This window comes from Euleptes europaea, chromosome 2 (assembly GCF_029931775.1).
Source record: "Euleptes europaea isolate rEulEur1 chromosome 2, rEulEur1.hap1, whole genome shotgun sequence".
In the NCBI taxonomy this organism is placed as follows: domain Eukaryota; kingdom Metazoa; phylum Chordata; class Lepidosauria; order Squamata; family Sphaerodactylidae; genus Euleptes; species Euleptes europaea.
Window position 1 is genome coordinate 45,831,966 of NC_079313.1, and position 25,837 is coordinate 45,857,802.

Genomic DNA, 25,837 nt, shown 5'->3' on the forward strand with positions numbered 1-25,837 from the left:
GAGGCACCTGGTTGGCCACTGTGTGAACAGACTGCTGGACTTGATGGGCCTTCGTCTGATCCAGCAAGGCTTTTGTTATGTTCTTATAGTTAATTTAATGAAATCAAGGGCCTCACAGAAGTACAGAGAGGTCTTGGCTACTTCCAGATTTTGAGGCTCCTAGCCATAAAAAGTACTCCGGATGCACATAAAAAGAAATCTCAAAACTAATGCCAGAATGTTAGTAAGTGGCTAAATGTGAGATCTCCTTTGAGCTTGAGGCAAATGGCCCTCCTCCCTACCTCAATTGGCCCTACGTGCACAATGTGTTAACTGAGCAACTGTGTGCAAGAGCCGGAAAGTCAGGAAGGAATTCCCGACAAGTGTCCACTAGCACGTAGAGAATAATTTCAACTGCCAAGTAGCACACCTTTGCAATCAAAAGCAACCAAAATCAATCAGACCCTTGAGCAAATGAACAGAAGCAAAGAAACATGGCTACCTGCTGCACAACATTAAGCGCCAAAGAGTGTAGTGTGTTTGCAATTTTATTTTTAGTACCTAGTCAGAAGACAAATTTAGGGAGAATTAAGGTAATACCATGCCTTATGCTGATGCAGTTGAAACTGATTGATAGTTCAGAAATACTATTTTAAATCTCTTTTTCTATCTCTCTGTAAAACACACACACACAACCCCATATTGCTTTGTTTGTGTGTTATGCAATTAATTACATCTTTTAACAAACCAGTTTAAAAAATGAAATAGAATATATAATTACTCCCTGTTTCTCTGGTAACTAAGTTTGTCTTTATGTTGGGTTCAGTTGGTTAGCAAAAGCTCCACTAATTTTTCTTTAAAAATCATCCAAATTATCACAGCATCTAAGAATCTAACAAAGAAAAAAAAGTTTATGCTTCTCAAAAAACAAAGATTTGACAAACTGTCTGCTCTTTGTGTGATGGTTTAAAAGAGATTGGTAGATACAGCCGACATTATAATGGCTGCCAACATTAGGTTCTTTTTTTTTCTTTTTTTAACGTAGTTGGAGTTGCTGGGACTAATTAGAAAGCAAATCAATATAATCAACCAAATATAAGGTTCACTTTAACTGTTGGTCTGATCACCTCAGCACACTGGGTTCACTGCTAAGGGCAGGCCTCTCTTTGGTTCATAAGGTGTTGTCCTGGAAACCATTCGGATGCAGTCAATAATAGGGCAGACACTGAGACATAGAGTGCAGCCTGTACAACTGTCGGTAACAGTGGGCAGGTGGATTTCTGGATCAAATTGTATAGCCTGCAAGCAGAAATAAATAGCACTGATGTCACTCACAGAAAAGGTCAGAACAACCCCATTTTTAGCATCTGCATTTCCTCTAGCTGAGGTGCTCGGAGACATCTTTGTTTTGCACTGCGCTGTAGCTATAGCAACGGTCTTAACGGGTAAGATAATGCATTGTGAAACATTAAAAATGTAGAACCAAATCACGCCTAAGTAAAAATTTATCTCTCTTTCCCCACCCACTCTGCACTGGTTAAAAACAGAATCAGCCTTAGGACAAGTTGTGCCCATGATATTTAAGTCCTATAAAAATATTTTTTTAAGTGAAGTCCATCGTGCATAGCACAGTGATTTACTGGCATTTGAGCACTCATGGTACAGAATTATTTCCATAAGTGTCATCTCTTATTTTGGTACACAAAGCCATCTGAATACACACAATGGAGCTTGGCCATTATTACATAGCAAGAAGTCTGGGTTTGCTAGGGTGTATATTCAACAGTGAGCTTCTGGCGATCCTGGCTGTCTGATGAGCATACTTGTATAATGCAAGCCTTTGAAAATGCCTTTTATGGTGCATTCACCAATTCCAGTTTTACTTGTTTGCTCCAAAAATCTTAGGTGAGGTCCTAAAAAATCTAATATGAAGGGTCATAGATATGATCACCAACCTCTAAGTAGGTCTTGGAGGCTACAGAGAAACGTTCCCATGGAGCAGGGCAGATTGGCTATTAAGGCCGCTAGGAAGAGTCACCCCCTGACACAGCACCCGTTTTGAGGGGCAGTACTATGGTGAGCTCCTTTTCCAAGGCCATTTCCCCCCCCCCCCGCAATCCACCCCTACGTTGGAGAAAATGGCAACTTTGGAGGGAGGACTGTGGCATCACATCCCACTGAGGTCCATTTCCAAGGAACTACCCACAAATTTCCAGGAATTTTCCAAACAGGAGTTTGCAATCCTAGGTCTAGGCTGTGTGGTTAACCTGTTTTGGCAAGACTAGAGGCAACAGTCCTCAAACTGATTACTCTGAAGTCCTGTCACAGGATAAAAGGCCTGCCTGAAGGATGCCACAGTTTCCTCAGAGTTGCTCTGATTTTCTTTGTTGGCTAAGTTGGTTTGTTTGTTCCAAAGAACAAAGAGGAAAGCAGGGCACATAGCCACTCTGACCGCAAAAGTCCTATTGGGTTCCCTATACATGTGCATCATGGCCATTGCTTCCAGTCCAGTAGCTTTCATACCAGCCAGAGTTTTTGTAAAGGCTTCCCTCCAGGGTGGAACACAGATGTCCCAACTTCCTTGGGCCAGCGTGGTGTAGTGGTTAAGAGCAGTGGTTTGGAGCAGGTGGCCTCTGATCTGGAGAACTAGGTTCGATTCCCCACTCCTCCCACGAGTAGCAGAGGCTAATCTGGTGAACTAGATTTGTTTCCCCAGTCCTACACACGAAGCCAGCTGGGTGACCTTGGGCAAGTTACAGCTCCATTAGAGCTCTCTCAGTCCCACCTACCTCACAGGGTGTCTGTTGTGGGGAGGGGAAGGGGAAGGTGATTGTAAGCCAGTTTGAGTCTCCCTTAAGTGATAGAGAAAGTAGGCATATAAAAACCAACTCTTCTTCTTCTTGTGTGCCAACTAGGAGTGTGCATTTGGCTAAAGCCAAACGGGGAAAAAAAACAGTTAAAAAAACTGTTAAAAATAGCAGCAGTTAAAGGGAGCTCAAAAAGTAGATCCCAAATAATGCCAGCATTCAGATTTTTCAGATTTTTTGAAAATTTCTGGGTTTATTAAACTTGAACACGAAAAATATCGAAAAAAGTGCCCAGCCCTAGTGCCAACAGTGCTCAGTTCTGTGGGAGGTTCAGTGCTTATACTGTTCGGGAACATGCCAGGAAGCTGAGCCATAGGAGTATAGGAACCATCTTTATAATGTTCACCAGCTTGCTTAGAAGCGACTTCACAAAATGAGATCCCTGGTCAGGCTTCCACAACTAGTTTCAACATATCGGCAAATTGGATACAGGGACATTTGCTCAGAGAGTGGCTGTTTTGTACTATTCTGGATGGAAATTTGTCAAATAACCATTACTATATGCTTTCTGGTGTGCACAGACGTATTTTCCCCTTATTTTGGCTTCTTGCCATGCCATGCATTTTAGGTAGCTGTGATAACTGCAGTCTTTGTTTCATTTCATAGTACTAACCTGTACTATGAATAGTAAGTTAAAAAAACTACCACAACATTATCGCTCTAGAAACCAAACTGAATTATTTTAGCACTGTCATTGTAACGTATTATAGCACATTTTTATAAGGCTATGATGGTCCTTGATAATAAGAATCCGTAAAACAAACTCAGTGCTGGTAGCTCTTATCTTCTCTCTCCACTGTTTTTTTTTGCTGTGCAAAACTTGTTTTAAACTTCCTGTTTACTTGCATTAACCTTTTCTTGGGAAATAGCTCTGAGGACTCCGATAGGCTGTTCAGCTCCAGACTTTGATTTGCAGTAACCTCTGATATCTAAAAATGAACTTTACAAACAGCTTGCTTGTTGCTTGCAGGCACTGTGGATAGCATGTGTACTGCCAGCTAACCTTACAACAACATACAAATCAGATTTGACCAAGACAGCAAAGGGAAAAGTGATACACTGGCAAGACTTCAGGCTGCTGCCAGTCTGAAATGCTGACTGAGAGAGGACAAAAACTGGATAGGCTATACCAAGGAAAATTATACATATCCAGGCTTCCTGAAGGGTTTCTAGACCAAAAGCCATTACCGAAGAGGAAACCTGGCAATATCTTGTACCAGCTGAAGAGTACTTTACCCTGATGAAGTCAGATAATGAAAGCTTAATTTAAGTCAAGAGAAGACATGATTGTGCTCTTCAAAAACCTCAAGGGCTGCCACATGGAAGAAGAGAAAGACAAGATCAAATGGGCTTGAGTTTCGGGAGAGCAGATTTCCATTGAACTTGAGGAGAATTTTCCTCAAGAGCCATTTGACAATGGAACCAGTCACCTGGAGGTGTGGAATGGATCTCCTTCACTGGAGGTCCTTAGACAGATACTGGACAGTCATCTGTCAGTAGTGTTCTAGCTCTGGATTTTCTGCATTGAGTAGGGGATTTGGTGGCCTATAAGGCCCCTTTCAACTCTAGGGCTCTGTGTCAATTTAAATAGATAGACCATCACAGGGAGCCACTGAAAAATTTAGCTCTAGTAAGTTCTGAATTTATCAGCTGACACTGGCTTATTTCAACATACAATGCTTGGAAGAACATGCCAGTCCAGCAACAGATTCTGTGTAGAATACTTGTTGGTGGATGGCGAGAGTGCTGCATGCATCCATGTCTTTAAGAACCCTGCTTTATTGACAACCACTGCAAATGGACCAGACACACTTCATGCAGTCTATACCTGGGAGTGTGCCAGAGTTAATTTCCAGTATCTTGTAAATCTCCTTTTCCCCATGCCCGTCAAGCAGACAGTGGATTCCTCCTGCCTCAGCAGCAAAAAGATAACTCACAGTTGCTTTTTTTGCTAATTACAGCTGTGCTCTTACCTGGTAGCCAGAATCATTGCAGGTCATGTAGCATTTGCCACAGTTGATACACATTTCCTCATCAATCAGAGCTACAACTTGCTCAGTATTACTGAGCTCTCCATATGTTCCAATATACCGCAGTGCTTTTCCAATTACATCCTAGGAGGAGAGGTGAGAAGGGGGAGAAAAAGCATTATTGAAACACTTTGGAGATACCCAAGGTTGTTTTAGGGCCAAAGAGGAGCACACGACAACATGTTTCTGTGGGATGTTGTTTTGCAGGCACCACAGCAATGCTGGGGATGATGAGGTGAGTGGAAAGCACTTCAGGCATGTTACATTGAAACATGTGGATAGCAAGTGTTGATGTATATGCAATCCAAGCACAAACCAGAGGAAAAAATATGCCTGTCCTCAGAACAACTCTGCATTATTACCATTATTTTTTGTGGTGGGGCTAGGTCTGAGGGAACCAAATGTGGCATTTAATTAAATTATCCTTAAAGACCAATGTTTTAGCACAACAGGAAACAATACAGGGCCACAAAAAGGCATGATACATACAGCCTGCCTTGTCCATGGTAACTTTTCATTAGCACAGTTCTGAGAACTCATTATAAGAGCAGGAAACAGGGCCATTAAACAACAGGAAACAAAAGACCTCACAACTGGAATGGACACGCAAATGGCCAAATAACCACACAGTATCACCATCACGGTACAATTGATCAATCCAATTCTTTTAAAGAGAATATTCAAGACTTTATCCCTGTAAAAAGATACTGAAGTCATGAAACCAAAGTCTTGGTTCTGAAGACATTTGATTGAAGAGATTGACAAAAGGGCAACATGCTCCTCTTTACTGAGGGTGACATTTGTACAACACAGCTACAACACGTAGCTGCCCCAGTATGCATGAGCTGGTTCTTTCTTGAGACCAGCAGAGCTTGCTGCAGCTGCAATAGTACTGCATGTCTCATTTCAGATACTGCTACTGCATGAGTTCTTTTTTCTGGCTGTTTAACACAGACCGTGATGGCATAACAGCAACCACCACCTCAGCCACTAGAGCTCAGACAGAAAATATCCTGCACCTTCTAGTTAACAGGAGCAGCTGCAAGTAAGATCTCTAGCTGGAATGGGTGTCAAATCAAATTTATTTATTACAGTCCAAGACCAATAAAAATAGAATCAATACAATAATTCAAACTTCCAGAATATCAATTAACTCATGGGAAACAAACATTTTAAAGAATGGATGTCAATGCTCAGTTGCAGTTGTCCCTTTGAGCATTAAAGAGAGAGGTAGCTGGGATAAAACTGCAATACTACCCATGGAAAGAGCAATAAAATATCTGAAAAGAATATAAGAGCCTTGCTGGATCAGACTACCGGTACACCTAGTCCAGCATCCTGTATCATACAGTATAAAGGTAAAGGTCCCCTGTGCAAGCACCAGGTCATTCCTGACCTATAGGGTGACGTCACATCCCGACGTTTCCAAGGCAGACTTTGTTTACGGGGTGGTTTGCCAGTGCCTTCCCCAGTCATCTTCCCTTTACCCCCAGCAAGCTGGGTACTCAATTTACCGACCTCGGAAGGATGGAAGGCTGAGTCAACCTTGAGCCGGCTACCTGAAACCAACTTCCGTTGGGATCGAACTCAGGTTGTGAACAGAGCTTGGACTGCAGTACTGCAGCTTACCGCTCTGCACCACGGGGCTCATCATGCTGTAGCCAACTGGTTATTCTGGAGGTCTAACAATAGGGCACAGCTCCTAACACTGGTATTCAGAGGTTTACTGCCTCTGAATATGGAGGCTCTCTTTTGTCTCCATGGCTACTTGCCACTGAGAAACCTATCCTCCATGAATTTAGCTAACCTCCCCCCCTTTAAAGCCATCCGTGCTCATGGCCATCATTTCATCCTCTGGCAACAAATTCAACATCTTAATCACTCATTAAGTAAAAAGTATTCCTTTGTCCTGAACCCACTGCCCATCAACTTTGCTGGATGCCCTGGAGTTCTAGTATTTTGGGAGATATCATGCATATTTTTATAAACCTCTCTCATGCCACCCCCACCATTATCATTTTTCTAAACTGAAAAGTTCCAGCCTCTTTAGCCTTCCCTGATGGGAAAGGTGCTCCAACCCCTTAATCACAGAGGCCCAGCTCAGACTTAAGTACTGGGGATTAAGGGATGTACCTGGGTTTGGTTTAAATTGTTCCCTATGGGCAGGACCCAGAGGGTTGCTGCTGGAGACCAGTTGTTATTAGTGCTGGACTTGTCTTGTGGGGTTCCACAAGGCTTAATCTTATCATCCATGCTATTCATTCTTTATTAATTGATTTACTTAATTTATACTCTGCCTTTCTCCCCAGTGGGGACCACAAGTGGCTTACATCATACTACTTTTTTTTGGGGGGGGTCATAGTTTTGGAGTAGTCTGTCATGAATATAGTGATGACACCCAGCTTTATATTCCTTTATCCAATCACCTGGTGATCTTGAACCAGGGGCTTTAAATGGCTAAGGGTGAACAAGCTAAAATTGAATCCTGACAAGACACAGGTAATGCTGATTGGGAAGGCTGAGGTCTAGAAAGACATTGTGCTTCCCAGCTGACGCTCACTGACTTCATTAAGAGCCTAGGGTTATATTGGATCCAGATGTACGGCTAGTGAAGTTAATGCAACTGCAAAACATGCATTCTTACAGCTTCATTTAGCACAGAAGATGGGCTTCTACTTTCAGTTGGCTGATCTTGCTAGGGACACTTTGGGGTTAGACTATTGCAGGGGTCCCCAACATGGTGCCCGTGGATGACATGTCACCTGCTGCCTCTTTTGCTGGCACCCACCAATTGTTTTTAAACATAAAACAATAAACATAAAACATCCAAAAAGAACAGAAATGCATGCCGAGGTGCATTTCGACAATGTCTTCTTCAGTGGTGATCAAATATAGACAATATACCACAATGAAACATTACAAGGATATAAGAAATATCTATTGAGTAAAGAGCCAGGGCTGCTCTGCATATCAATATGCAAACCTCATCCTGGAGGCAATGTCAATATAACAAATTGCTTCCACAGGAAAAGAAACTTCTTGTCATAACACACAGTCCTGGCTCCAAAAACACACACCATCATCATCATCAAGTCTTTGTTGCATTAGCAAAAAAAGTCATAGCAACAATACAGAATAAGGTAGAAATTCTACCAAAATAAAATTTAAAAAATAGTAAAACATTGTCAAGATGCATTTGTATTTGTTAATATATATTTATATATACTGTTTCTTTGCAATGCATTGTTCTTTAGATAAGCTGTGTGTATGCAACAAAAGATGTTTAAACAATATGTTCATTTGAAAAGCCATCCTGTTAGGCAAAGCTCCTGCCTGAACTGCTGAAGAGTTATCATTAGAGTTATGCATAACCTCACTCCCTGACATTTTTTTTGTTTTGGTCTGCCTTGGCAGCCACCTTGTGGTTGTGCCCACCACCCTGTGCCAGAATTCTAAAGGTGCCCTCAGGCTCAAAAACATTGAGGACCTCTGGACTACTGTAATGCACTTAACATGGGTCTGCCCTGAACTCATTTACCAGATTCAATTCAAGGTGCTAGCTATCACCTACAAAACCCTTCATGGCATTGGACCCTTATAACCGCAGGACCCCCTCTCTGTCCTCTGCTGTGACAGTTTTGCTCATTTGAGCAAAGCCTTCTGAAGGTCCCAGACTACAAAAAGATAGGACGGGCAACTGCTCATACTCGCACATTCTCTGTGGTGGCTCCCATCTGTGGTGGCTCTGTTTTAGTGTTTTCCACCTTGGAGACCCTATCTGGGTGCAAAGATGGCATAGAAATGTCTTAAAAAAATAAAAATAAAAGCCACCCCATGAGCTGAACCATTACACCAAAGATTTGCTCCTTCTACAAGAAAGTCCTCCTTAACAATTCTGTTTTGCATTATTTTGCCTTCACCTCAACTGTCTGTCAGATTGCAGTCCCTTTTTCTCTCATAAAAATGGATTAGTGATGCATGCCAAAAATGTACACATTTTGAGCCTGTGGGCACGTTTGGATTTCTGATACAGGTGCAATGATAAAAAGGCTGCTGTAGGAGGTGAAGAAACCACAGACCTTTAGAGATCCAAGTTATGCATAACTCTCAAAGTAACTCTTCAACATTTCAGGCAGAAACGCTGTATAACAGGATGCCTTTTAATCAGCACAGCCTGTCAGATCTCTAGTAGCCAATCAGAAGCCCTGCCTGGGAAAAAGTCCACCTGGCCTAGTCCACTTTCTAAAAGTACTTGGCAGGTACCAGGAAAGGTGTTGGAGAGAACTCTGGTACCCGCAAGTGCTGCATTGGGGATCCTTGATATACACAGTGCTTTAGAGACTTTCCTCAACAAAACCAAATAGGCGCCCACCCCAAACAGCTTACAATCGGATCTTCTGTGGGGGGAAAAAAGAAAGACACAGGTGTCTTGTCAGTGCCAATACCACATTTGCTATTCCATCGGGGTTATTTTGCAACCTTCACAGAACTTAATTCATGTGGGCACTTACTACTTCCAACTTAACGTATGAAAAAACAACATCCCTGATGCAGTTAAAAGTCTGCATGATCGTTTATGCATAGGAGTTTTACCTGAGGTTCGTTGCTGGCTGGACCCGCACTTTCCTGCTGGGAATCTACGCACCAGCAGTCTCCAAGCTCAAATCAAGTCCCCACCCCTTTAAATGCTGTTTTGTAATTGGCTTACTTGTAGTGTTTACTGTGAGAGAAAATCCCTCCCCACCCATAAAAAGAATTGCCACATAAAAAAGCATTTTAAGAACATAAAAAAATGGAGCAATATGAAAGGAAGTGGGGGTGGGTGAGAAATCCAAGCCTTGGTTTTAAAAATATTTTCTTCTGCTCAGAAAGAGCTTCGAGGAAGCAGGAAGTATTTCAGTCCTTGACTCTGGACATGCTGCTTTGTAATTGGCTGTGAGCAAAATGAAGCTTGCGTGCCCTGCACTTTGCTTTATGCATTGGGATTTCACCCAGGCTTTGCTCAGGGAAGATGGAAGAGTCGGGTTAACAGAGGAATGGGAAGACCCAGACACTGCAAGGGCTGGCAGCGAGGTCTTCTCTAATGGACAGAAAACTCATGCATAACTCCAAGGAACAACCAAGACAGACTGGGGGTGAACATGAGTGAAAGTACTGATGCATAAACAACCTTGGTCATTTATGCATGGTCGCTTTAACCTCTTTTATTCCGTTTTAGCCAGAATCAAAGTAACTCGGGTTGGGGAAAACTGTATGCATTGGCTAGAATGATCAGGGATGAAACTGTGGGCTAATGGAGGCATGAATACAGAAAAGAAGTCTCCCAAGTTCAAATCAAGTCCCACCCCTTTAAATGCTGCTCTGTAATTGGCTTACCTTGCAAGAGAAGATTTCCTTCCCCCCAAACCCAACTGCCGCATAAAAAAGTATTTTAAGAACAAAAAACGGAGCAATCGGAAAGGGGGGGGGGAAAGAAATGCAAGCCTCATTTTAAAAAAGCCTTTCTTTTGCTCAGAAAGAGCTCCGAAGTAGCAGGAAGCACTTGAATCCCTGCCTCTTTACACACTGCTTCGTGATTGGCTGTGAGTGAAGCCAATCTTCTGTGCTTCCCCTGTTTGGCTATAAGAATGCTGCCTTGAAGAGGGATTTGGAAAAGGGTGGGGCGAAGCTCAAACCGAGAAAGTTGTATGCTCGCTCAGTGATTCTGGAATGAGCCAGGATCCACGGTTTAATTCAGGCAAGAAGAGGAATGGGAAAAGCCAGGTTCATTTTGCACTGAAGCAGAGTTGAGCTTCCAAGGAATGAGGTAACGTGCATACCCAAAAATTTGATCCTCGCTGAAACAGGGAATAAAGGAGGATTAAGTGACCATGCATTAAACACCCTTGAAATGATATGAAGATGCTGGAAAGCTCTGGATTGTAGAAAAATGCATGAAAGGCATCCAGCCTTTCATGGCCTGAATGTATCATGGCTTGCAGCACACCAAGAAATTTAACCCACTGTCACTTTTGCATTACTATGTTGGAACTCTAAATGAAGCTTTTGAAACTGACATTTAACAAAAGAGCAAAGGTTGAGGATTCCAGGGAAAGTCACACTAGAAAGATAATGTTGCACAGACTTTAAAATTAAAGTTGGCAAAGAATAAATGAAGCTTGCAAGACACGAAGTTACATTTTACCCATGCTTCAAAAGGCATGAATATCTTGAAATATTAGCTGGGTTTGAGGGTTGTAGGAGGAGCAAAACAGCAATTTTATATTGGAGGTAAGGACTATTATCATTAAGGACATACAGATTCCCCCCCCCCCATTCTATTCCTTTATTGATGCAGAAGGTCTTTCTGCTTTGCATTCTCATCTTCTCCTTTTTTAAGTAGGAGAGTACCATATATACTGGGGTATAAGCCGACCCGAGTATAAGCCGACCCCTCCAAATTTGAGGCCAGAAAAGGGAATTTCTTATTGACCCGCGTATAAGCCGAGGGTCAATAAGAAATTCCCTTTACCGGCAATGCTGCGCTCTAAAATGGCGGCCGCCATTTTAGAGCGGCCGCCATTTTAGAGCGCAGGGATGGTCTCGCCCCTGCCCCAGGTCGCCCTCCTGCCGGCCTCCCGGGCCCTCCCGACCCACCCCAACCCACCCCGACCCCAGTGCCATCCAAGGGGGGAAGGGGAAGAGCCCCTGAACCCCCTACTCACCGAGAGAGGCGGCGAATCGGCAGCGGTAATGTGCCTGCTCCTGCAGGAGGCCCCTCCAGGCCGCTGCCGGCCGGAGGAAGCCGCGTGGGCGCAGCGGCGGCGGCCCGGCCTGGAGGGGCCTCCTGCCGGCCCAGGAAGGCCGCTGCCGGCCCGGCCTGCAGGGGCCTCTCCAGGCCCAAGAAGGCCGCTGCCGGCCGCAGAAAGGCGGGCGGGCGCGGCGGCGGCGGCCAGGCCTGCAGGGGCCTCCTGTCGGCCCAGGAAGGCCGCTGCTGGCCGCAGGAAGCCACGCGGGCGCAGTGGCGCCAACGGCCCGGCCTGGAGGGGCCTCCTGCCGGCCCAGGAAGGCCGCTGCTGGCTGCAGGAAGGTGCGCGGGCCCGGCGGCGGTGACAGCGGTAAGTTCCCCCCTCCCTCCTCCCCCCTCTACTGTATTGACCCGCGTATAAGCCGAGTTCGGCTTTTTCAGCCCTTTTTTTTGGGCTGAAAAACTTGGCTTATACGCGAGTATGTACGGTATTTAAAATGAATTCTGGCATGGAAGGTGCACAGTTTGCCTCAACTTTTTGTTCCATCAGTTTGTTTCTACCTTTTACCTCCTGGACATAATACGTGTGCAGTGTCTGGTCCTTTTATGGATGTCTGATGGATGCTAACAGGGTTTTAGGAGTTGTGAAGGCAACCACTTATATTTTGGACCCTTGTCCCCACTGGCTAATAAAAGTTTGCCCAGGATATGGTGAGAGAGCTGCTAATGAAAATTATTTACACCTAATCATATGATGATGTTTTCCCAAGGGTGTTTTGAATGAGTCAGCAATGCAGTCTTTATTAAAGAAGCCTTCTTCAGATCAGAAGGCCAATTCTAGGCTATAACCTGCCTTTACGGAAGAAGGTAATAGAGAACACTGTTGCCGAGCAACTCTAGGACTTTCCAGATGACTCATCTGCCCCAGACTTCAGGCCTGGTTGTGGAACTGAGATGGCTTTAATTTCTTTGGTGGATGAGCTCTCTTTACAAGATACAGAATATGCTTCTTTGATATTGTTAATACTGACACCAAATTGTTCCTGAAGGATTAAAAAATAAATATATTGTTTTGCTGATGCAAATGTGCTCCCGTCCACTGATAAAACATCACACAAAACAATCTTTATGTAAGTGTATATACAATAACATCATGGTTTCTCTTTTAAGGTTTTATCAATAGGAAAGGGCAGATGTCCTCAACGTTATCCTAAATTTTATTTGTTCTGTGATTACTCCTGGGTTTTTGTTTAGAGAATTTTATGTCAGATATTGCAGAGGTTTGAGGGATAGAGCCCATGGGGTAGAGAGAGAGAGATCATTTCTCTGTTTTTCTAAAAGTCCCATGGATTCCAGGTCCTAGGGAAAAGTACACTTGTGCTGCAACATGGAAACAGAAATATAATAGAAAAATCTTTCAAAATGGATCTTTGTGTGCCATTAAAAAACCTTTCTATCTATTTTTATTCTGCCCTTCATCCAAGGAGTGTCTCCCCCATTTAAGGATAGGATAGGCTGTAAGAGTGACCGACCCACTGTGTCACACTTAGCTGAACAGGACTGCGCTCCTCAGTCCTAGTCTGATCAATACTCCACCATGGACTCTCTGGCAATTGCAGTCTTCTGCAACATAATAGCAAAATGTAATACAAACATTTCCAAAACTAGCTTTTTGTCCTGGATACTTATATATATGTGCCTGTGCACACACACACACACAAACACACACATCCCATGGTGTGTGTGCATGCATGTGCACATGTTTGTTGGCATACAAAAAGTAATATTTGAAAATGATTCTCTTTTTCATTTCTATATTGCAATATGTGGTCATACTTTCTCAAAATCTCAGCATAGCAGACACATTGGTATTTTTCTTTCCTTCTTAAATTCCTGATGATAACCATTTCTGGATATGAGGGAAGAAAACTGAGGAATCTAACCTTCCATGGAATCCTCACTGGCACTTCTATAGATAAAATTTCAATCTGAAGAACATTTTGATGAGAAATCAAGAGTGAATTGTGAGTCCAGCCTAACATCATTTCACATGGATCTTTATGTGCATGAGCATGTAGGAAAGAAAAGGTACAAAATCAGTGTAAGGAATGAAAACCACAGCAAACCGTGTGTGCTTAGTGACCCATGAGAGCGCATGGAAATACAAACTCTCACTTTACCAACAATACAAGGCAATTTGAAACTTTGGAAGAGAATTTCAGAAGCGAATTTTAGAAGCATCTCTTCTTAACATAAATAGGAACAATGATGACTATGGCTACCAATCCAAATAGTAACTATATATACTGCTGAATGCTTTTGCAGGGCCCACAGAGTAACTTTCATGGTTTTTCTTGGAACAGCACCATATTCATGAGTTGCAGACAGGATGCTCCCCACTTTCCCCATTTACCAACCGGTCCCCAATTGTGTGGGGGAAATTTTTTACCTTTCTGATTATTCCACAAAGAAAACTACCATATTTGTTGATCAATAAAGATGCTTTAGTAGATCGATGAACTCACTGTATTGGTATGTGCTACCTAATCTGTTCTAGCTTTTAGATATCCAGCAAAAAAGTTAGGCATGCTTAAATCCCATGGAAATCAATAGCTCATAATGTGTGCTTAAATCCCTGTCTTCATTAAGACTTAAGTGCACTTAAGGGGTATGGCCATGCCTTACCATAATTTATGGTTGTGATTTGTTTCATTTTAGAATTTAAAGAAAAAAATGGTTGGCAAAAGAAAGGTACAGCTGGTTTTAAAGCAATTTGGGATTATCCTGGTGTGACTCTCTTCTGAGTCATCCCTGTATACTCTTTTTATAGCAATTTGTTATAGAGAAACTGGCACAAAGGTATTCCATTCCCAATCACTCAGATTACTTTGTCTAAGAGAGGTTTTATGGGTTTTGTTCTTTGTATTAATATGCTTTAATGAAACTTTCATTTTAGATCACTGTTTTATACAACTATGCTTCATTAAGTTTCAGGTGGTTTCCATTTGTGGGCCCAGGCCAATTAAGGGATCCAGAGGTCCAGCCCCACCCTGTGGCACCCACCCCCGCCCCACCACGGGCCCAGAACCCCAAGCAAATACAAGCGCAAGGTAGACATTACAAGAATACAAGAACAACATGGATGGATTGAAACAGGCCACAACTTTATTAGCTTCAGCATTAGGCATTGGCAGGCATGGAGGCAGAATCCTGACATCAGGTGACCCGATGCCAGCTGATGTAACCTGCGCCAGCCACTCTTGCTGGGCGCAGCCTGAGATGGCAGTATCCAGGACCCACTTGGACGGCAGCTACTGTGTGGTCCCCTGCCACGTGGGAAAGCCAACCCTTACAGCCCCCAGCTGGGCATGTCAAAATCCGGCCTCACCCAAAACCCCTTATTGGGGTCTCCAGCCTGGGAAAAGGGGGGGGCACGCAGGCCGGCTTTCCCCCAAACAGGAACAGGCCCCATGCCAAAACCGCCAACCTTAAAGTTGTGACAATTTTTTACAAACACTGAACAAAGGGAGGGAGGGCGGGACTAAGTAAGCAGAGGACTGACCAGAGCCGGGGCAAGCGGCCCTATATATACCCGGCCAGCAGACCTGAGTGAAAACCTCAGGTCCCATTCCAGCTGGCTGGGAAGAACAAGGACCCTGGGCCCTGATTGGCCTATTCAAACGGGGTGGGCGGGGCTGGAACCCAGCCTGCTGCATGGCTGGCCTCTGCCATTTCCCCTGCACCACGGAGTTGAGCGGGGCAACGCCGGCCGCTCCTGGCCCACAGCCAGCCTGCGGAACAGCCCCGGTTCCAGGAACTGGGGTGGGGAAAGGCGCACCAGTGGCGGCCTCGCCAGCACTCCCCCCCCCCACGGAAGGAGGAAAAGTGGCGGGAACTCCTGGCTCCCGGCGCGGATCCCACAAATCCAGCTCCAGGTAAGGCAGGGAGCTGATGCTTCCATCGACTAGCATTGCTTTGTAAAATTAAGAACTGAAACTTTATTTTTATGAAAGGAAACATGAAAATGTGTTACGAAGCTGTAATAAAAACAGAGGATGCAGGAGAGCCTTCGCAGGTGCAACATTTTACAGCATTACTGCCTTCTCTCTTGATTAGCATGGAAATTCTTAGAACAATATAGATGAATTTGCTATTTCTTCCCCCATGTAAAGTACAAGTTGGCTCCAAACAAAAGATATTGAAAGATGGCATTATACCATTTCATATTTGCTTTCATCTTGGGGTCCCCCGGATTACGTTTGTTCAATTTACCGGCCTAATGATGTTTTTGCTAACTGCCAGCTCTATAAGAGGGCAAGCCAGCTCTTCTGATAGTCAAGCTGTGTTCTTCCCAACTAGTGCATTATCTCCAGTAATGAGGATTTTGCCGGCCAAATTCTACCCTTAATTAGACCCATGCTATCCTGTTGCTTCCTAGTTCTGCCCTTGGTGACACCTGTACAGCTGATCCTTTGTCAGTGGGGCTGCCGAGGTGTGTGCATAGAACTGGAGCCACCTGATAATTCTATTTCTAATGATATAACCCCGCAATCATTGTGAAAATAAAAACAATAAAAAAACAAATTTTAATTTCCCCTCATTCTATAGGTCTCATAGATAAAAACTGGATTCGGATGTGGAAAACCTAGGCTCATTCAACCCGCACTGACCAAACTCTGCCTCTGAAGCTCAGAAGAGAAATGCATGTTACAATAAACATGGGGCAGCCAATTTTTAAAATGAATTTCCCCTCACCCCTTTGTGATAAACTGTAGGGATGCCAACCTCCAGATTGGACCTGGCAGTCTTCTGGAATTGCAACTGATCTCCAGATTACAGAGATCAGTTCACCTGGAAAAATGGCTGCTTTGGAGGATGGACTCCATGCCATTATATGCCACTGAGGTCCTTCCCTTCCCCAAACCCTGCCCTCCTCAGGCTCCACCACTAAATCTCCAGGAATTTCCCAGCACCGAGCTGGCAACCCTAATCCTGAAACAATGACATTATGCATCTCCTTGTCTCTGATCTGTATTATTGGCTGCTGCTAGTACAGAAGTGATTATGTTTTAATGTGTTTTATGAACTGGAAAAGGAAAGATATTAACATAGTGCTGCCATTTTCAGTGGCAACTCTGATTTTATAATGTTTTGGTCCACCTTATGGTTTGTTCCTCCTAAAATGGCAATGGCAATGATCTTAGAAACAGACTCTAGGCTGAAATCTAAAGCTGTAACAAGAAATGGCTTGTACAAGTTTGGTGCAAGGGCAAGTACAAGAATGCACAGTGTCATCCATTTAAAATTACAGGCTTGTAACAGGTTCTGCCAAAGTAAGACTAGCCTCCTCAGCCACCAAAAGAAATTCAATGTGCTGTAATCCAAGCTGTCAAACCCATTGTTTTACAAAGAAGAATGGTTTATAAACAGCCTCATAGGAATTGTGTGATGGCAAACACAATAGAAGCCTGAACATTACAAGTACTCTCTATATGAAAAGCATCAAAAATGTGTAGAGTAATTTCAAATATGAACTTTAAAATTAATAACTAAATTCTATTTTCAAATAAGTACTACTCTCCTTTCTAATGATTCTGATCATTGGTTTACCGACGAGCATATTGTCTCTTGTATTGTGGGACTGTAAAATACTGTGAACCCAGGAGACCAGGGCATAAATTAAGAGGAATCCTTTTATCCAAGGCTGCAGCACAATAGTTGTATTATGTATCCCAGAAGACATACTCAAAGGGAGCACGCATGTGCATAAAAAGTCACATTGTTCATTTTAAAATGAAAAGAGCTATTTTGGTAGATAGCACAATATCTGGGAAAATGAAAGATTTGCAGATTAGATATGTCAAGCAGTTATTAATCAACAGCAATAGAGAAATGGGGAAAGGCAAATCAGAAAAAACGGGGGAGGAGATAAATGCTCGACTATAAGAAAGATGGATGAGAACAAAGTTACCAAAAAAGAGGAAAGGGTACATATTTCTCCTGACGAATAACATCATACTCTGTGGAAAGGATATTTTCAGGCATCTGCAAGAACATGGAAATAAACCAAATCTTCAGAGCTAGATATTGTGATAGTCTTAATTAGCTAGTTTTACAATTTGATTGTAAAGTTGATTCACAAGTTCACAAGGTTGGAAGAGACCACAAGGGCCACCCAGTCCAACCCCCTGCCATGTAGGATCCCACAATCAAAGCACTCCCGACAGATGGCCATCCAGCCTCTGTTTAAAGACCTCCAAAGATGGGGACTCCACCACCCTCCGAGGCAGCACATTCCACCCTCCGAGGCAGCGCATTCAAACAGCCCTCACTGTCAGAAGGTTCTTCCTAATGTTTAGGTGGAATCACTTTTCTCTTAGTTTAAATCCATTACTCCGTGTCTTGTCTCTGGAGCAACAGAGAACAAGCTTGTTCCCTCATCAACATGACATCACTTCAAATATTTAAACATGGCTATCATGTCACCCCTTAACCTTCTCTTCACCAGACTAAACAAACCCAGCTCCCTAAGTCTCTCCTCACAGGGCATGGATTCCAGACCTTTGACCATTCTGGTCGTCCTCCTCTGGACATGCTCCAGCTTGTCAACATCCTTCTTAAATTGTGGAGCCCAAAACTGGACACAGTATTCCAAGTGAGGTCTGACCAATGCTGAATACAGTGGTAATATTACTTCCTTTGATCTAGACACAATACTCCTATTGATGCAGCCCAGAATTGCATTGGCCTTCTTAGCCACCATATCACACTGTTGACTCATGTTCAGTTTGTGATCCACTAAGACTCCCAGATCTCTTTCACATGTACTGTTGTCAAGCCAACTCTCTCCCATCCTGTACCTGTGCCTTATGTTATTTCTGCCTAGGTGAAGTACCTTACACTTCTCCTTATTGAAATCCATTTTATTGCTTATGGCCCAGCTCTCCAGTCTATCAAGGTCATTCTGAACTCTGACCCTGTCCTCTGGGGTATTAACTACCCCTCCCAACTTGGTGTCATCTGCAAATTTGATTAGCATATCCTCTATTCCATCATCCAAGTCATTTATAAAAATATTAAATAGTACCGGTCCCAGGACAGACCCCTGTGGCACCCCACTGGTCACTCCTTTCCAGGATGAAGTTCTACCATTAGTGAGCACCCTTTGGGTTCGGTTGGTCAACCAATTACCAATCCACCTAACAGTAGCAGTGTCCAGCCCACATTTTACTAGCTTTGTTTCAAGAAGATCATGGGGGACTTTATCAAAGGCTTTACTGAAATCAAGGTACACTACATCTACAGCATTCCCTTCATCTACCATACGTGTCACTCTTCCAAAAAAAGATATGAGATGAGTTTTGCATGTCCTGTTTTTGAGAAACCCAGATTAATTTTTTACCAGGTCTACTGCTGGTAAAAAAAGGTAATGCATTTAGTGTACAACCAGAAATGGAGGGACAGAAGAAATAAGCCATTACAGTAGTTTTCAAACTTCTTTCTGGGGAATCCTGAAGTTCCCCAGAAATTTATCAAATGTTTCTTAAAGATCAACAATGGAGAAGTTGTTCTGAAAGACCACTTTTCCATTAATGCTGATATTCAAAGTAAATGGTTGGGTATTCTGTTTCTAAGAACATAAGAAAAGCCCAGATGGATCAGACAAAGATCCATCAAGCCAGTATCTTGTGTTCCACAGTGACCCATCTGCAAGGCATTAAGGCAATAGCCTGTGGCATTCTGTCTCTGACCAGAAGATTCGGTTTAAATATCATCCTTAATACCACTGACAGACTTGTTCGCCATTATTCTGTCCATACTCTACCCCAAGCCTTTCAGGCCTGTAGCCATCACCATACCTGTGGCAGTGAACTCCCTAAAATAACATGTTATATGAAGAATAACTTTTTCCTCCTGTGTCCTGAATCTCTACCCTACAATTAATTGACCAAACCCAAGTTCTAGATTTATGGGGAAAGGACAAAAATTATCACTATCAACTTTTCTATACCATGTTTACCTTAGAAGACCAAAGTGATTTTTAAAAGTGCTGCATTATACCCCCTGCACATATTTTTCCCATTTTGGAGACGTTTTATTTTATTTTATTCAATTTGTACCCTGCTCTATTTCCCGGCTAAGGCTGGGCTCAGAGCAGCTAACAATAATTAAATACTCCAACACAAAATTCAGCAGGACTATACACTAAAACCAATAAACAATTATAAATAATTATAAACAATGAACCATTAAACTCTAATTATACTAATTGGCACTATTATTAAACTATGTCACAGAGATTCCAAGAGGGGCAATCAGGACCCCCACTATAATCGATAAGATGGACAAAAACAAAGACAAAAAAAGGGTGGAGAAAGGGAAGCCAGTCATGATATAGTTAAAATGGTGTTTCACATCAGTTTGATCCATATTACAGGATGAAGCTCAACATGCATTTCATGGGGAAAACAGTCAAGTATGTATCTTACAGCATGACTTGGAATCCTTTGCAACATGAATAGGTTCTTCAACAAACAAGTGAACGTCAACAGCCTTTCCTTATAAGTAGAAAGTCTGAAAACTGAGCTATTCTGGCATAGTAAATGATTGGTTACACAATGGCTGCTTCAAGTTTTGTTTCTCGATTCTAATAATGTTAAATGCAATCATTACTAATACAGGGGAAAAAAGAATGAATAAGGGGTGCCAATTCTATTTGGTTGCTTAAAGAGGAAATTTAAAGCTGCGGGGGTACTTGCTAAAAATCAAGTGACCGTGTTTCAAAATAGCAAATGGATCTTTCAGTAAAGCAAAACAATATATACTGAGAGAAATAATTTGAACAATTCAGAAAAGCTGAAATGTCCAATATGAACTGAAATTACTTTGGAAAACAACAGGAAGCACTACAGAGAGCTAAAGGGATTTTGAAAAGTGTTATAAATAATATTAAAAAGTATAAACCTCTGAAATATTTTCTGTTTAGGGGCATTAAAAGTTGCTTTTGCATTTTAACTGATTTTTAAAAATCTGTATAGATTTGGTTTTTGATTTTATATAACTACATAAATATTTTCCTTGCTATAAAATAAAACTGTAAAACCTCTAAGGCGAATCCATCTTGGAACGTTTTAAGTCCTTTATGAATAAATAAATGTTTGCATATTTCCATATACAGAGAGGGAAGACAAGAACTTGAATTAAAACTATAAAAGCTAAAACTTTCAAACTCTTATGTAAGCCATCAATACTTAGAAGAAAGTGCTATAAAGCCCTATAAATTAATGCTGTACAGTTAGCAACACTATAGGCATGTTCAACATGAAAACAGTAGTATTCACTTTTGTAGGTGATGAGCTGCTTTGAAGCCATTTGGAGAGTCTGATTCAGTATATGAGATTCATGTGTTTATGTTCTCATGTGTGCATAAATCCAGCTCTGACTGCAAACTTAAATTGGATCCACTTCCAAATTTGCGGCTGAACACCGATGCAATCTATCTGCACTTCATTGCTTTCAATGAATGTCCCCTCACAGTCTAAAGAATGGGGGTTGGGGTGGGGTGGAGTTCTGAGAATGTGTGCATGAAAGCACGTCTTTTCAGAAGCCAAGCCCTCCCATTCATCTAAACTGCAAAGGAGCGATTTCCCCAATAGTTTGAAAGATCCTTTGAGAAGGATAACTTAAAGGGATGTTTTACTCTGAGGTAGGATTGCCAGCTGAGCTCTGGAGACCAGCGGGAAGCTGAGGGGCACATAAATTGGTATCCAACATCACTTCCACCATGAACCCAGAGGTGATGTCATTACATGGGATAATGCTCTAGGATTCCACAGAAACTCTATGACACAGTGATGTTACTTTTGGGTTCATGCCAGAAGTGATTTCACACCGTTGGAGCAATGATGATTTCCCCAGCATTTCCTTACCAGCACCCTACCAAGCAGTGGCAGGGGTCAGAGGCTTCCAGGCCCTATTCTCAGGCCACCTTTTCTAAGTCTTTTAAATTACAATGAGTGAATTAAATTACAATGATTGGGTACTTGATATTTCACTGCTTTAGAACTGCAAATATCCCTGTACAGATATTTGTATTATTCCCTATAATTTCTTGTTTCTATCTATGCGTCAGTGATTCTTCTAAGATTGTAGTGGCACCTTAAAACAAATCCATTATTACTTGCATGTAGGTCAGCGCCTAGATCTGAGAGTTTCATTTAGTTGGGTATTAAAACATAATGAGGGGTGGAAGAAGGTAGATAGTTTCCTTACAGTAGGCTATTTTAACACAGACTTGGCCTCCAACTAGAGAAAGGAGTCGAATCTAAGCAGACACATATTTGAGTACATTGCGTAACATAGGGACAGAGTAGAGTGGGATCCAGAGTTGTAAAGGGAACAGTATATTGCGGTAGGTATAATGAACAAAGCTGGGTCAAAGCGTTTACCCACTGCTGAGCGTAATCTTCACAGAGAGTCCAGTAGAGGAGACATGCAACAAGGCAAAATAATCATATAGGTGGATGGAATAGCAATATTATTAAACAGGGAAAACAGATAAAACTAGCCCTGAAGGGGGGGAAATGAAGTTATGAGAAAAGCTCATGAAATATTGTAAGAAAATAGTAAGAAAATAAATAAGGCGGTAATATAGGAAGACAGGGGAAAGTGTATTCAGAAGGTATATACAAATAAATGGAGTTTAAAGAAAATAAGGAGCCATGAGGACTCACCAGATGTCATGAGGAAATCTGATATTAAGATAATATTAGGAAACTTGGTGGCAAAATATACCCCAATGGAGAGAGTTTATTGCTGGAAAAAATGTTTATAGTGAACAAACTGGGGAGAGCAGAAAGGAGAGAAAATATACTTGTACGCTTCATATACCTGCCACATGAATGTTGTCTGATGTTGGGCAAATAAGGAATCATGGATAGCAAACCCTTAGCTGTTCTCATGTAAATTCCCATGGAAAATGAGGTGGCAAGAGGGAATCAAGGCACCATAAGTGAATAGAAGCGGGCAGGGCCACGCAGGATCCGTACAGCTCTAAGCTCACATAATCATTGTCTGAAACCCTATCAGCCCATTCCTGAGACCGCAGGCAGGCTGCAGCGGCCGGCCAGCCGGGGCGCAGCAATGGTGTTGCAGGTAGGCCTCCTAAGGGGCTTTGCGGCATCGTGTGCCGCCAAGAAAAAGGCAAAAGTTGCAAAAGAAATGAGAGGCCAAGAGCGGGGCAGGGGGTCAGGGACGCCGTGGTGCAGGAATGTCACGGTACAGCCTCAGGCCAGCCAGGGCCAGCCGAGTTCGCAGGGCAACTTCCAGGGAAGGGATTTTGCTGTGGGGAGGCGGGCCACAGAATGGCGATGGGGGCAGTGGCCTGTGAGAGGGGAAAGGCCGCCTCAGGGGAAGGAGTGCTGGGCGAAGGGTGGGGCCTGCGAGGGAGGTGGGCTAAGCAGGGCAAGAGCAGACGGATGGGAGACCTCCCAGAGGAGCTGGGAGAAAGGCGACGGCAAGCACCGGCTGCCTTGGAAAGGACTGCCGTGCACTCGGCAACACCACCTTCATGGCCTCCCGCACACACATCATGTGTGCCACCACGAGTATACTGTCGGCCGGGACTGACAGCCAGCCAAGTGGTGGAAGCCAGGGTGCCAGAAGTCAGAGGCCTATGGGCGCCCTCGGCATGTGGGGGCACATGCCCTGGTGCGAGCGTGGGTGGTGGGGTGCGGGCCGTGCGCAGGGTGGGGGGTCGGCTGGCCTGGGCAGGTGGCGGTGGGGGCACGGAGGCACACTGAAGGGATTGCAGGAACCCAGCCTGCTGCTCAGACATGGAGCAGGTCAGCTCCAGCATCGTCGCCAGGAGACCTCAGGAGGTGGTCACATCGCCAGCCAAGGTCTCCATCCAGCGATCAGCCCTTTTGCTAGTCTCTCACCAATCCCGTCTGGTCTCCAGCTGATCCCTCTCAATGGCAGCCCACATGGAAGAAAAAGTGGGGGTGGGCTGGGATGGGCAGGGGGCGCGGGCACACGGCCCAAGGGCCGGACTATCCGTCCCCTTGTCCTCTGGGCAGGTGGCAGCTCCCTCCCAGAGGGTGTTGGCAGGAGGGTTCTGGCAGGGTGGAGGGGGGTCCACTGCGTCCTCAGAATGCTCATCTGCAGATGACGGTCCCGAGGCTTCGGCTGCCACCTGCCGACCCCCCCAGGCACGAGACCTCGTCATGGTAACACCTCTTCGCGTGATGCAGCCGGAGTAGCTGGGGGCCTCTTGGGGCGTCTGCAGGGGGTGGCCCGGCATGTCAATTGCCCCAGTGTTGGCAGCTGAGGTGTGTGCACCTGCAGAGAGAGGGTGGAACCCCTTACCTTCATGCCATCCCTCCTCCGCACCTCCATTCCCAACCCTCACCCCAGACCTTCGCTCTCAGGCGCTGGCAAGCAGGTGGCCATCGGAAGGCTGAATTCTGGGCAGACCTCCATGGCCTCCTCTGGCCCAGGCTCCTGGATCTCCAGGGAGCTGCTGTCCGGTAAGTGACCCTTCTTGACGGGGACGTTGCAAGAACATCCAGGGGCAGGGCCAGTCTCAGAAGCCATGTCAGCCTCGATGCTGGGTGCCCTCCTGGCCCAGCTGCCCTGCAAGTCGGTGCTGGGCTGGCTCCCAGGTGATGCTGGTGTGCTGTTGCTCTCCATCTGGAAATCGCATCCTGCAAGGCAGAGGACCGCCGTTCAGAGGCTGTCGCCTTAATGCCCCCTTCCCTCCCCACAACCTCCGACACTCACCATGGAGCACCTCAACCCCTCCTCCCTCCACCGACGCAGCCAGAATGAGAAGCTGGAATATGACCTCAGCCTCCTCCAAGCCCCTGCTCAGGGCATCCTTGACAGCCAATCCCTGCACCACCAGCCGCCGCACCCGTTTCTTCGCCCAGCCAAAGGAGTCGTTCCAACGCTTCAGACAAGAGGGGCCCATCCTGCTCGCATGGACCAGGGCCAACACCCGTAGGGCAGCATCCTCCCAGAACTCACGGCGACGCGCCTGTGAGGGCATGTGTCTATCTGGAAGGAGGGCGACTGATGGGTTGTCAGCTACTAACTCGAAGAGAAGCCGCTTCTTGTCTGTCCAATTGGGCTGGCACGAGGGAGTGCGGGAATGCTCAGCGCCCTCGGCCATGTTCCCTGGGTGCCTGGGAAGGGAGGGGGAGGGGGAGTCTTCAGCGATAAGGGCCGCTCGGCAGCCCGGATGACCTTGGTGGGGCACAGATGTGGAGCGTGGGGGGGATGGCCCAGGGCGGCAACCATTGTCTGGGAAGGCATTCCAGCCTATCTAGTCTGCAGGCGGACAGGCGGCCGTGGCACTGCTGGACCCGAAATCCTCCATGGCAGATGGGCAGGATGCTCCCGGAGGTCGCCACCTCGCCCATCTGTGTCTCATTTACCAGGGGCCACTTCTGAGCCAACTGTCAGTCCTCCACCTGATGCCATCTCTTTATGTGTGGGTGGGTATGTGGCGGCGGCAACGCACCCGCAGGTTCAGGGAGCGCATCAACACCCTGCATCTATCTGACGCCAAGTGCCTAGACAGATTCCACCTAGACAGGGCTGCGATCAAGATTCTGTGTCAAGAGATCGGGCCCTCCCTGCAAGGAATGATGGCGGGTCCCTGGCCCATTCTCATCCTCCAGAAAGTGCTCCTGTCCCTGAGATTTCTGGCCAGTGGCAGCTTCCAAGGGGTCATAGCCAACGTTCTCGAGGTCTCCCCCTCCTCGGCATGCCGGTGCCTACACACCTTCCTGGATGCCATGCTCACCAACATTGGCAGTCACGTCCACTTTCTTACTGAGGAGGCAGAGCTGGCCCCCATTCAAGCCGGCTTCCGGGCCACTGCAGGCTTCCTGAACATCATCAGTGCTGTGGACTGCACTCACATCGCTCTGCTGGCCCCTCAAGAAGACCAGCACCTGTACCGTAACCGCCACCACTTCTACATCATCAACGTTTAGGCCTCCTGTGACCACAGAGGCATCTTCAGCGACCAGGTTGCCAAGTTCCCGGGGTCAGTGCATGATGCCCAGATCTTTGATGCCTTGGGTCTGCATTTCCTCCTGGAGACCTGGCCGGAGGGGAAAGGCTGGCTGCTAGATGAGTGGGTGGAGGCTGAGTCAACGATGAACATGGCGGATGGCAAGGGGAGGGCTGTTCTCAGATGCTCATCTCTCTCCCCCTCCTACTGCAGG

General features: G+C 44.9%; 1 protein-coding gene across 1 annotated transcript in view; it reads right to left on the reverse strand.

Moving 5' to 3' along the window:
• Positions 1-1,031: 1,031 nt before the first annotated feature.
• DPYD (dihydropyrimidine dehydrogenase) overlaps positions 1,032-25,837 on the reverse strand; it is a 750,022-nt gene continuing 725,216 nt past the window's right edge. The window contains exons 22-23 of the mRNA XM_056844741.1: positions 4,820-4,960; positions 1,032-1,278 (exon numbers count right to left, since the gene is read on the reverse strand). Of these exons, the coding sequence (XP_056700719.1) occupies positions 1,108-1,278; positions 4,820-4,960 (312 nt within the window). The 3' untranslated portion in view covers positions 1,032-1,107. The remainder of the gene's footprint in view (positions 1,279-4,819; positions 4,961-25,837) is intronic.